Source organism: Netta rufina (assembly GCF_964035555.1).
Source record: "Netta rufina genome assembly, chromosome: 1".
NCBI classification, from domain to species: Eukaryota; Metazoa; Chordata; class Aves; order Anseriformes; family Anatidae; genus Netta; species Netta rufina.
Window position 1 is genome coordinate 117886433 of NC_140123.1, and position 11865 is coordinate 117898297.

General features: G+C 41.5%; 1 protein-coding gene across 1 annotated transcript; it reads right to left on the minus strand.

Annotated features, from left to right (window-relative positions):
* Nucleotides 1-498: 498 nt before the first annotated feature.
* TMEM45A (transmembrane protein 45A) lies at nucleotides 499-8089 on the minus strand (the record flags this gene model as incomplete). Its single annotated transcript, XM_084290356.1, has 5 exons — nucleotides 499-592; nucleotides 2031-2176; nucleotides 4414-4598; nucleotides 5331-5543; nucleotides 7900-8089. 5 exons carry the CDS (start codon nucleotides 8087-8089, stop codon nucleotides 499-501), a joined length of 828 nt encoding a protein of 275 aa, XP_084146482.1.
* Between the last annotated feature and the right edge of the window lie 3776 nt (nucleotides 8090-11865).

The window sequence follows — 11865 nt, forward strand, 5'->3', positions numbered from 1 at the left end:
ATAAAGCCACAAGCAAAGACACAAACGTGCTTTACAAGACAGCTGCAAGACTATGATTTTCTGTGTTGTTCTACTCTTTTCCAGGTCTGCAGAGTTGTTTATGCACTGTGTTATTTGCAGTTCAACAAACGCACTTATTTGGACACCCTAATTATGGAAACAACCATTTGTTCAGCAGCAGATGGAAACTATTTTGCTAAGGTTTTAATGAGTCTAACACAGACTTGGTAATGCCACCTCACCCAGTTCAAGTTTGTTGAATGTCTATTTTTCATTGAAGCATGTGATAAGTAAGGTACTAGAGGAACCAACACAAATCAATACCGAGTTTACCTTCTGCAAATAAAGATCTAATTCTGTAGATGTATACTCTACTCAGGGGATGATATCTGCATAGCAAGTAGCAGTAAAGAGTGAATAAGATGGTAAACAAATTGAAAAATGAGGTATCAGTTAGCCTAATGGTAGGGTGGGTAAACTAATCAAGCCATATTCATACTAGATTTCATCTTCTGACTCCTGATCTCTTTCAGATGTTTTCAGTAATCCCATTTCCATGGACTGGGACTGCTTAATCTTTGACCGAACTGCCCTGGAGAGAAAAAAGAAAGAGTTGTCATGCATATTACAAATCAAACCATGACCCAAAGGCTAATCTGGCTATCATTAAAGGGTTAAAAACTGTTTAACTCTTGCATCTCATCAGGGAGTTTGGATGATTGACTTATGAAGGCCTGTAGTGGGCCACCGCTGAAGACATTGTAAAGAAGAGACAAGTGATTTCAAGCAGAATCTGAGCAGAGTTCAGCCACAGGCCTTGACTGTAGAGATCTGCATGTTAGCATGACTGACCACTATACAGCCCAAGCACATACTGCAGCATTAGTATGTGCTGCCTTTAATAATTCCACCTGTATGTACCTTTGGTAAGAGCTTCTTGCTGTAGAATTGCGTGAGATCACATACTTTCAGCTAACATCTTTTTAACGTATAGAAAGTTTAATGTCGTACAGGTACAAGACTGATGGGTTTGTTCACTTGGAAGAGCACCATAGAGATGTGAAGCAGTGAGAGGCTGTCCAATTTCCCCATGGATGGGAACTCTGCTCAGAACCCCATGGTCAACTTGGAGGAGGTCAACCAATGCTGCAGCAGTCAGTTCCCAACATCAGAAGGGGCATAAGATTGCTGTCATTTTTTCTATAGTTTCCACCCTTTACACAACAAACCAGTTAACAACCCTGGGTTATCAGTGCCTTTCTTACTAAGATCCCCAAAGAACCAGCACCTTCTTGGTGCACGACAAGATTGCAAGAACTACATGTGGCCAGAGCATGATTAAACAGGGCTGTTAGAATGGTAGTGGTAAAATAAGGTGTGAGAATCATGTTTAGGACAATACCAGCAAAGGCACGGTAAGATCCTGCAGGCAGAAAGTGATCATGCACGGTAGCGTCAGGCTCATTTTTCAAACAAAGTTCACACTGCAGTTGGAATTTTGTCAGAATTACCACTGTGTGGCAAGGAAAAGGGCTCTATCTAGAAATTAGGGGATGAAACTGGCTAGTGAAAAACAAAACAAAACAAAACAAAACAAAAAAAAAAAAACAGGTCTGATCAAAGGAAAGTACTAACAATGAAATCTATCCAATAATTAAGTCATGAAGCCTCCTGATGAATCCACTTGGAATTAAGAGAGTTAAGCACTGGGAGAGAATTGAGAAAAAGGGCTTCCCAACTTCTAGCTCATTAAGCAGTTACAAATGTGGAGGACTATCAAAAAGAGCTCATTTTACATAAGAAGCATTACGCTGTTAGAAGTGTACTTCATGAATGTTTTCCCTTCTCTACTGAATCAATGGGCCATGTTGTCTTCACTGATTAGATATGGCTATTTTCATTTTACCTTGCAAGACAATGAATTACTTTGTGTGAACCTTTTGATTTGTCAGTGAAGCCTTCAAAAAATAAAAGTTCCTAATAGAGCAAGCAGACAGGTCTCCACAGTTTTAGCGTTTCAATTAACTTACCAGCTGACAATTGTGTAATTTACTGCAAGTATAAGAAAAGCAAAAGCATAATGCCAACAATAGCACATGGTCAGGAACATCATATTGGTATGATCCGTTTGATTCCACTCTGGGCTCCCATTTGGAGGATAAAGAACAAATCCAATCTGCAATCAAATAAGAGATGTTTATCAAATGACATTTGACGTGTATCCTGTGCTGTATCATGTATTATGCTACCCATCACAAGGCAGACATTTATTTACTTACAGTGCTGACTGATTATTAGCAGTTTTACAGTCACACTCAGATGGGATGGATCATTCTACACAGCTTTGTGCAGAAATGCCTTTGAAGACGCAGAGCCAGTTCCAGAGCCCCTCTGCTCTTGCTCAGAGAGTGATCGATTGGCCCAACAAGCCCTACAGCAACCTGAACTACATGCAATAAGGAAAGGGGCTGATCCTCAGCTACGTGTGATCCCAACTGCAAACTCATCACCACATAGAAAACCTGCCCAACCACTCACACTGACTCGCTTCTTCCCAAAAGCATCTGGGAATGTGCTAAACAGTTCAGAAGATGAATAATAAATCAATAAATAAAGGCAAGCCCTAGGTCTGTTTCTGTCCAGGAAAAACATCAGGTTTTGAAATTAGGTAAAAATGTAACTTTCTCACGTAGGACTATAAACTCGCGTTAAGTACGTAGCTGATCTGCTTAGCCAGAGCTGGGGAGACCTAATTCATATTGCTGCATAAACTAGAAAACTAGTAATCCCATGGCTGGTCAGGCATCTGACCTGACAAGCACCACTCCTCTGTACTGTCTGATACTCTTCAAAGTCACTGCTCAGTGATTTAGCTGAGGATTTTAAAGCTGCGAAGAGGGGAAGAGGAAGAAGGAGGGGAGGAGAGCATTTTGCATTTACATGCAGAGAATTCATTGAATGAAGGTGTTGATGATGCAGAAAGAAAGCTCCTTTACCTTTTACAAATTTGTCATGCTGCAGCCAGTATGTGGTTTTCAGTCACACATATGGTTGAAGTCTAATGTGGGTGTTAAAAAAGCCACACTTAAATCTCCTGTATTTTTAGCTCTTCAGTTTTTACTTTGAAACAAAAAGCACATTGTCTCTGGAGCTAAAGAAATAACTTGTTTTAAAATTAGACTAGACAGACAACAAAGAATAAGTGATTGCATCTAATTCCTCTTTTGTAAGGCTTCTTAAATCAACAACAACAACAACAAAAAAGCTTACAAACAAGAAAATAAAACACTGAGTGTTGCAGCACCAGGCTCTTGAGTTCACTTATAGAAAAATACTACAGTTTAGGAGGTCTGTCTTCCTGCCAGAGCAAGTATTTAAATGTTTGATTTGGTGCGGAGTGTCCAGTTCTCCTAAGGAACAGCAAACGTTTTTATTCATCATGTCTGGCCAGCATATAAAAAAGGGAAGGCAGTCTAGACTTGCCGGAAAGAAAAATCACTGGAGTGACCTCAGTTCTCTACTATAAGATCAAACACAGAGTCACCAGCACTCCTATTGCTCTGTTGCAAGGTTGCAGCAATTAATGAGATTCTCTCTAACAGCAAAGGGATGCAAATATCTATTAATCCAGCAGAATCACACAGAAACCAAGGCCTGGCAGCTACCTTCCTGGAGCTACATGTCCAAAATGTACAACTTTAGACTGTTACTTCTCCTGCTCACATGCCAGAACATTGTTAAAATAATTAACTGGATGTTACCCGGTGCCCTAATGAGAACTGGGAGCCTTTTGAATCTAGGCTGCTACTGTTGAAATGTTTTTAGAAAGTAAAAAGAGGCAACCTGCTCAGCACATGAAAAATAATTTGCACTGTCATTCCTCTTCATGGCAATGTCACTTGAGTTGCTTGTCTCTCCTTTCCTGTATTCCCCAGGACATTGACTCCCTGCTCCCACAGCAGCAAACATTGTGGGGTTGTAAAATCACTGCTGTTTGGCTTGCAAATTTTGAACAGGATGTTACAGAGATCAGAGGGAACATTTAATGATTATAGCAAGGGAGAGCTCAACAAAACCACCTTAGTTTCTGTATTGATTTCTAGGGGGTGGTGTCCCTGCCGATGGCAGGGACGTTGGAAATAGATGGCCTTAAAGTAAAATTTCCAATCCAAGCCATTCTGTGATTCTACGATTTAAATGAAAGACAGGAAAAGTAAAATTGCCTACCATCTGTAAAATGGAAATAATATGTACTTTTATCTTTTTAAGGGGACATTGAGAGTGTGTTGCTTTCTTTGGTCCTTTGAGATCTGTATTTAAAAGGCCTATTATATCAACTGTGAAACATCTGCAAAGGAGTAGGCAACTAATACTGGTGAAGGAAGACATTCCTAAGGTAGAATAGTGACCCACCTGCCAGAACCAGCTGCCCTGTAATATGCAGAGGCTTGTTCGGAGCATCTCGAGTACAATACTGCCACGGAAGAAAACTTCCAGAAATATGCAAATAGCAGCTCCAAAGATAGCAAACAGCAGTAACTGATGAACGTGAATATCCAGCATAGCTCTCCCATGAAGGTGGTAGCAAAAGAGAAAACCTGGAATAAATTAAGTGAACCGTTTAAGATTTTTTCTTTCCTTGAAATCTCCCTTCATATGCTTTTAGAAAATATCAAACCTTTCCCTTTATGTCACTATTACCTTCTCAGGTAAGCTGAGAGTCATTTTTTAAGACTTATGCCTATGTACTGTATGCTTTCACTTGTGAGCTCAGGACAGGAAGCAATATGGGAAGCTACAGTTCTACCACCTTTTAAAACACACTTAAATGAAGTCGTATTCATCTGTCTCTGCAGTGTAACAAGAGGGTTGCCATGAGATATACTGTGCCTACAGAAAACACAAAGTGAGTGTGTCCACAGTGCAATTCCAACATGTGACATCTGTGAGGGTAGATGCACGCATGCTGGCTTTCAGCTAACAGTAGCATATCATCTCAGTACATATATTGAAGCACATGCCTGAGCTACTGAGTGCTTACCCAAAATATTCTCATAACACTCCTGTTACTATCTAGCGATTCAGGAAAGCACAGATGCACCTGTGCAACGTGTTACCATGCTCCTCGGCTACAGAGCAGAAAAATCCTTAGCAATTCAAGGAGGGCCAAGAATGTGTTGTATTTTTTTATTATTTTTGAAGGTTTCAGAATGTTAAATGCTCATCTCCCATAGAGCTCATTCTCTAAAGTTAATTTGAGAATCCCAGCCAAAGGACCAATACATATGTGCCAGTTTCATAGGCATTTCTACAGGGAGATGTGAACTCACCTTCAATAAAAACTGCTAATGAAAGCATCATCCTGTCCATGGCCACTGGCAACGCATTAGTACCGTGAGCTACAATGTCGACCAAGCCTGAAATGCCATAGAAGAGATACATAGTGGCATGCTGCCAGTTCATCAAGTGATCCCAGTGCTTTTCCTCATAATTATACAATTTCAGGTGAGGTCCATCGGGAACAAATTGCTCAGCCACCATTCCTGCACATGAAATGAGAAATATTATTATTTGTCCTGGTGCTTAAGATAAAGACTTCCCAATTCAGCCAATAAAGTTTTTAACGTGTTGTCCAAATGCAAATGAAAAAGCACAGAGGCCTCAAAGATATTTATATTCTATACATTTCTAAGAAAATAAGGCAGTGGGTAGAAGAGAGGAGAGGAGAAATAAAGTTTCTTTGCCGAGGGAAAGACCACAGAGTAAGCTCAAGCATGTATTAAGAATCACATAAGCCAGAAAGGAGAAAACCATAGGAAACCAGGCTTCAGCTCCTGGTGGGACTATTTGCATCTTGCAGTTTCCAGAAATGAAAACAGAGATGGCTATTTTGTGCTTTTTTTTCTTCCTTTTTTTCTTTTAAACAATTGCCATTGTGGTAGTCCACTGACTACATTTTTCAGCTCTCTCTCCCAGTGGTTCAAACATGCATTCAGCACATGCTGAAGTCCCCAAAAGAAAGATTTCACATTTCAGTTCTTTGCAGTATGAAGGATGGCAGAGTTCAAATTCTTAATTCAAAGGAGATCTTTCCTATAAAACCGTAAAAGGAAATCTCTCTGCCGTGCAGAGCTGTTAAAGGTCCCACGAGGATGTATACAGAGTTAGTATTTGCATTGCTGCTCCACTGCCTCCCTTACCTTGGCCCCTTGTTGTCTTGCTAACTAACTGCAGTACTCCAGAACAGGGAAAGTTACTTTTAGATACTTTATAGGATCAATTAAGTTTGTGAAGGGCTTAATACACATTATGCTTTTAAGACATTGGAGTTATTTATGTTGTTTAGTATAGTGTGTGCCAGCATCCCTCTGTATAAGTAGATATACTGCAGAACAAATGCAGCGTTTTTCCTTTTTTTTTTTTTTTTTTCCTAATACAGAAACAGCAGTTTTTATTCCTTCTGCTGCTTGTAGTGTTTGTCCTTGCCAAGCTTTCTTGTCCACATTTTTGACTGGAATTTAAATTGCTTTACATCAAACTAATAGCTTTTCTTTCCAGGGTGAAAATAAAAACACTGGATTCATGTTTTAGTTGTCTGTCTCTCTCTATACACTGATTTGTAGGAAAGATATTCTTACCCACACCTCAAAACACTCATTATTATTCTGGTTTTGATAATTTTTGAGGCATGTTATATTGCACCCACAGCATCATGTTGGTGTTTATGTATCCTAAGTGACACAACTCCCAGAGGGGAAGGAAAACCAGGTAGGTGGCTTTGGAACAACGTATGGGGGTAAAGCCTACCCCTGGATTATACACCAGGGAATTGTGAGCATTTAAAGAGTAGATAGATAAAAAAGGATCTTAATACTGAAAATTATTTTCTTTTTCATCTTGAGGCCCACATGTGTTGAGCTCCCCTACCTCCTGTTATTTAGTTTGCTTACTCAAAAAAGTAAAGATGGATGTCATGCAGCATGCTGGGATTCAGATAATGAGTAGGCATTTCCATCCAGCTGCACAGATCTCTAAACAGTCCTCTTAATATGCAGTTGGGTTCACCACTGCATGAGAAACAGGACCCCCCTTGCACCAATTCTGCAACAGTAAGACCTGGAGTTTTGTCTTTTCTGTGAATATTTGTCCTTTTGAATGGTGCTAATGAAAAACATATTTTATCCATAGCTTGGTGGAGCCTACCAACATCTGAGAGCTGGCAGGCCACCTGAAACCATTCACAGCAGTGGGTTGGGATGGCTGGATTCAAAAATAGACGAGCAATGCCCCCACAGTCTGGTGCTAACAGCCTGCACATGAGGGCCTCTTGCCCAAATAACTTTTCTCCCTCCCTGAAGGAGTGAGCAGCACATGAACATGCAAATGGACCACCTGTGAAGGAGCCAGGAGATTTACAGAAGCTCCGGAAGAGTGCTATGGATGGAAACCAAGTTACATAAGGATGTAATTAATAGCAAATGCTGCGCTACTTCTTAGATTCATAGTGTTTAAAGGCCAGGAGGAGTTAAGTAAAGCACCTAGCCTGACCTAAATGTCTACTTAAAGATACCAAATAGCCCCTCACAGTTGTTTTCTTTTTGTTTGCTTGTTTTGTTGAGCAGAACTATGTGAATCCACCTAAAGACCTGTTTCAGAATGGCATCCTCTCTTGAACTGAAAACAACAAAAAAAATAAATCACGAAACTTAGTAGCTTGTTGCACTGGTTCGTGATGCTATCCTTCTTGCACCACTACCTAAAAACGAAACAAACAAACAAACAAACAAACAAAAAGGCAGAACAAGATTTGTTTTATCAGAAAGCAAGCTTTGGAAAAAAAACGTTAAAAGGCACAGCTCTTTGCATTTTTCTTTTCTTCCTTGAGTCCATCTAACTTACCAATCAGGGCAAAGACAGCTTTGATGATTCCCTCAACAAATTCCAGGCGCTGAAATCCTGCCCTGGAACCAAGGTAACAAGCACTCTTGTTCTTTCGGCAGACATACTTTAGAGGGTACTTCACTGACCACCACAAGCCAAAAAGAAGGAAAAAGCTTCCAGGGAGGGCATGGCCTTTAAAATTTCCCATGATTTTCTACTGTGCAATAACTGAAGGTAAGAAAAAAAAAACAACGAGAGAGAGACTGATTATTGGAGTGGTAGGAGAAATCTATGGGTTATCATTTTAAATTATCTTCCTGCTTAGATTGAAAAAGTGTCCCTGGCTGTTCACAGATTCATAGAATCACAGAATAGTTTGGGTTGGAAGGGACCTCAAGGTCCATCCAGTTCCAACCCCCCTACCACGGGCAGGGACACCTCCCACCAGACCAGGTTGCCCAAAGCTCCATCCAGGCTGGCCTCGAACACTTCCAGGGATGGGGCATCCACAGTTGTTCCAATGCCTTGACACACTCATAGGAAAGAATTTCCTCCTAACTTCTAACGTAAATCTCCCCCCTTTTAGTTTTAAATGGTTCCCCTTTGTCCTACCACTATCTGCCCATGTTTGTTCAAGACATCCAGACTATCTCCCAAGTTTCACAATTTTGCAGAACAAAAGTGACCCAGCTGCAAGCTGCTGACCTGAAATGCAAAGCTGGCATCTGACAAGCAAAGAGAAAAAGATGTTATAGCGAACAATGACATGCCGTTGAGCTTTCACTAGCAAAGCAGAGAACATGAATATTCAAACTTTGGTTCCTCCCCCTTTGGTCACTTCACACAGAAGAGCATTACATGTTTCTCTGCTCCACAAACAGAAATCAATATAATATCTGATTAAGGGAAAAATGGATTGTGTACAGATCTGACGGGTAACTAATAAAAAAACTATTTTGCATTTCAGCATGGATGTCTCATGACGGTTTGCAAACAAGAAGTGATTCTCAGTATATGATAGGTGAATTATGTACCCACAACTAGCTACATATTATCCCCATCAAGCACACCGAGTGATAAGGCTATCGCTTGGTCAGTGGTGCATAAATGTTTAACAGCAGTGCTGTTAACAGGTCCTAGTAACTCATGTTCTCATCCCAACTTCTAGGAGAAGCAGCTTAGCTCCATCAGCTTCTTCATTAAAATTCCATCTCTAAGATTAGATTGCAATTTTTCTTTATGCTTGCATAAACTGAGTTGTCAGGCATCACGACACAAAAGCACACAAAATCTTTGCATAGGCAATGTGTAATCAAGAATAACCACGTAATGAGCATTAGCAAACTTCATTTCCTATTATTATTGCCACTAACTTACAAATCTCATCACCACACTACACCACAGCCATCTAGTTATTAGCAGAACATGGAGATGGAGGCTCTGGTATATTTTTCTTCTCAGTAAGTATTTCCTACAGTCAGCTCTGCATAAGAAGTTTTAAACTGTGGCTTGTGGGCCATGGAGTACTTGCAGATGGTTCATGTAACACTGTCTAGTCACGTAATGTGAGGCCTCTCTTATTTCTGGAGGCTAAACTCCGCTTAAGGCATTATTTTTCTATTTATTATTTTTAGGAAGGGAAACTTTTCCACATACACAGGTCTTACAGTTGCCATAAGACTATTACCCAATTGCATGAGAGAGAGAGGTGACCTATATAGACACAAAGGAGAAGGGAAAAAATCCATGGATGTTCCTGCATAGTATGAGGAGGGATAAGATTTATCCGCAGACATGCTTTGGGATGCCTTGTCCAAAACTGCTGAACTAGCATCAGTACCTCATCGTGGCCAAGCATCAGGTCCCAAAATAATCACTGTGCCGAAGGGCTGATGAGGGACGTGTCTGCTAATTTTACGAAAGGGAAAGGACTCCACTTGGGATCTGGACTCCCCTGTGGGGAAAGGCTCCTGCAAGCCACTTCTCTCTCATCAAGAAGAAAAGTAAAGGCGATGGCCACCTCTGTTCTCACTCACAGAATGCCAAATTGAGCTCTAAGCTCCCCGGTGCTGAGCACACTAGCGATGGCAAGTCAGCCTGCTGGGTTTATACCTGTGTGTCTTATTGGGGTGCCTGCAAGTGGGGACAGCCCTGCCTGCTCCCCGGCAGCAGGGTTGGGGTCTCAGCCCCACACACTGGAGCTGGCCCTGATGTGTCCCAGAGGAGTAACCTTACCTTGGGACATTTCAAAGGCTGTGGTCAACTGGTCTATTGCTGCCAATGCTCACCACACCACTGTTTCCCCTAAAGATTGGTGATACTAGCAGGAGCTGAAGTGTTAGACAGTTGCCTCAACTTGGCATTAAACTTTGAAATGTTTCATTTGTTTTGAAAGCCTTAATTTCTGGTTCTCCAAAAGCCTGCTGGCCTGAGTGACACTGCTGTCGTTTCAGACACGTTATTCCTTTCCTTCTTTGAATTAAAGGAAAAGGAGTGGGGGGTGAAGTGACCTTTCTCCCCTCTGTGTCTGATCTCACTGAACATAGTTCATTAAAAAGAGTTTATTCATTAGGTATTTTGTTATTCACAACAGGTGCATAGCACTCCAAATGGAAAAATTTACCCTGTACCACACATCAAAGGGAGATACTGGTTTACAAAGGTAAATTAAATCTATGGAAAGCCTACCTCTAGGACACTACAGCTGCAGTAAGATTCAAATAACCATCTGTTAATGTAATTTGTACTGCACAGTGTATGAAACTTCAAAAGTAAATCCCAATCTGTAGACTCACCCCTGGGTTATTTACAGCTCTGATACTGGAAGATTTTTTGCCCTAAATCTGGATTACCCATCAAGACATTCTGTTCAAAACTATTAAAAATAAGGCAAAGGAAGAAAGGAACAAGAAAAAAGGAAGGAAGGAACAAGCTACTGCTGCATATCCAATACAAACAAGAGAGAACCAGAAATCAATTTTTGCTGTAAGCATTACGATTGAGTATTATTAGTTTGGGGGAGCATATCCTTCAGTTTGAGAGCGTCTGAAAATGCTGGGGTTTATTTATACAGTTTCTCTAGAAAGACACCCGTCAGTTCTGCCAGCTTCACCTCATGGGGCTTCGTGTGACACAGAGGACACTGCAAGGACCAAAGACTGCCTTGGGGCCAGACGGCAGGGCCGGGAGAAGCAAGGGGAGGTGCAGGGAGACCGGGGCAAGATGGCTGCTCCTGGCGGGACTGGAGGGAATTTGGTAACCCCCTGTGCAGCCCAGCTCATTAATCAGTCTGAGGTTTTGTTTTTACACAGCCTTATCCCATAAGTGAAGAAATAAATCACTGGAGGACTGATGTTGGAAGGCATGCAGGTCCCACACCCTCTTCCACCCTCAGTGGTTTCAGGGCCAGGGGTGCCAGCAGAGCCACTTCTTTCTAAGAGCCACAGCCACATTCTCAGCAGCAAACCTTCCTCGCTACCCACCAGCTTCCCTAGAGCGCAGCATCTGCCAGGGATGCAGGTAGAGAAGAAGATCCTGAGGCTGTCCCTGTCCTCACCCAGGACTCAGGGGCCCCATGGTCTTGGGGAAAGAGGAGGAAAAGATAACGAGGCATAACGATGGCCATAAAATCAGCTGTCCAGATAGTTTACAAATATTAAGTACTAGGCAACGCTTCTGCAGCTGACTGGAGTAAGGAATGAGAACAATTTACAGCTACTTGTGACCATGAGATGCTTTTTTTCTTCCATATGTGAGCTCAAAGTATCATTTTTCTTGCAGTAATCACAGAAAGCTTTGCATGGCTTAAGCTTTTCCAGAAATTACAAGCTGGGTGGTATTGCAAAAGTATTTTTACACACAGGCTTTGCCAACCAAATATAGGTTGTTGATGGTAGTCCACAAATTCCGTATGTAACAGTAACGCTTTGTGTGCCCTGGATGTCCATCCCCTGGCTCAGGCTGCACCTTACTCCTTGGGGTCAG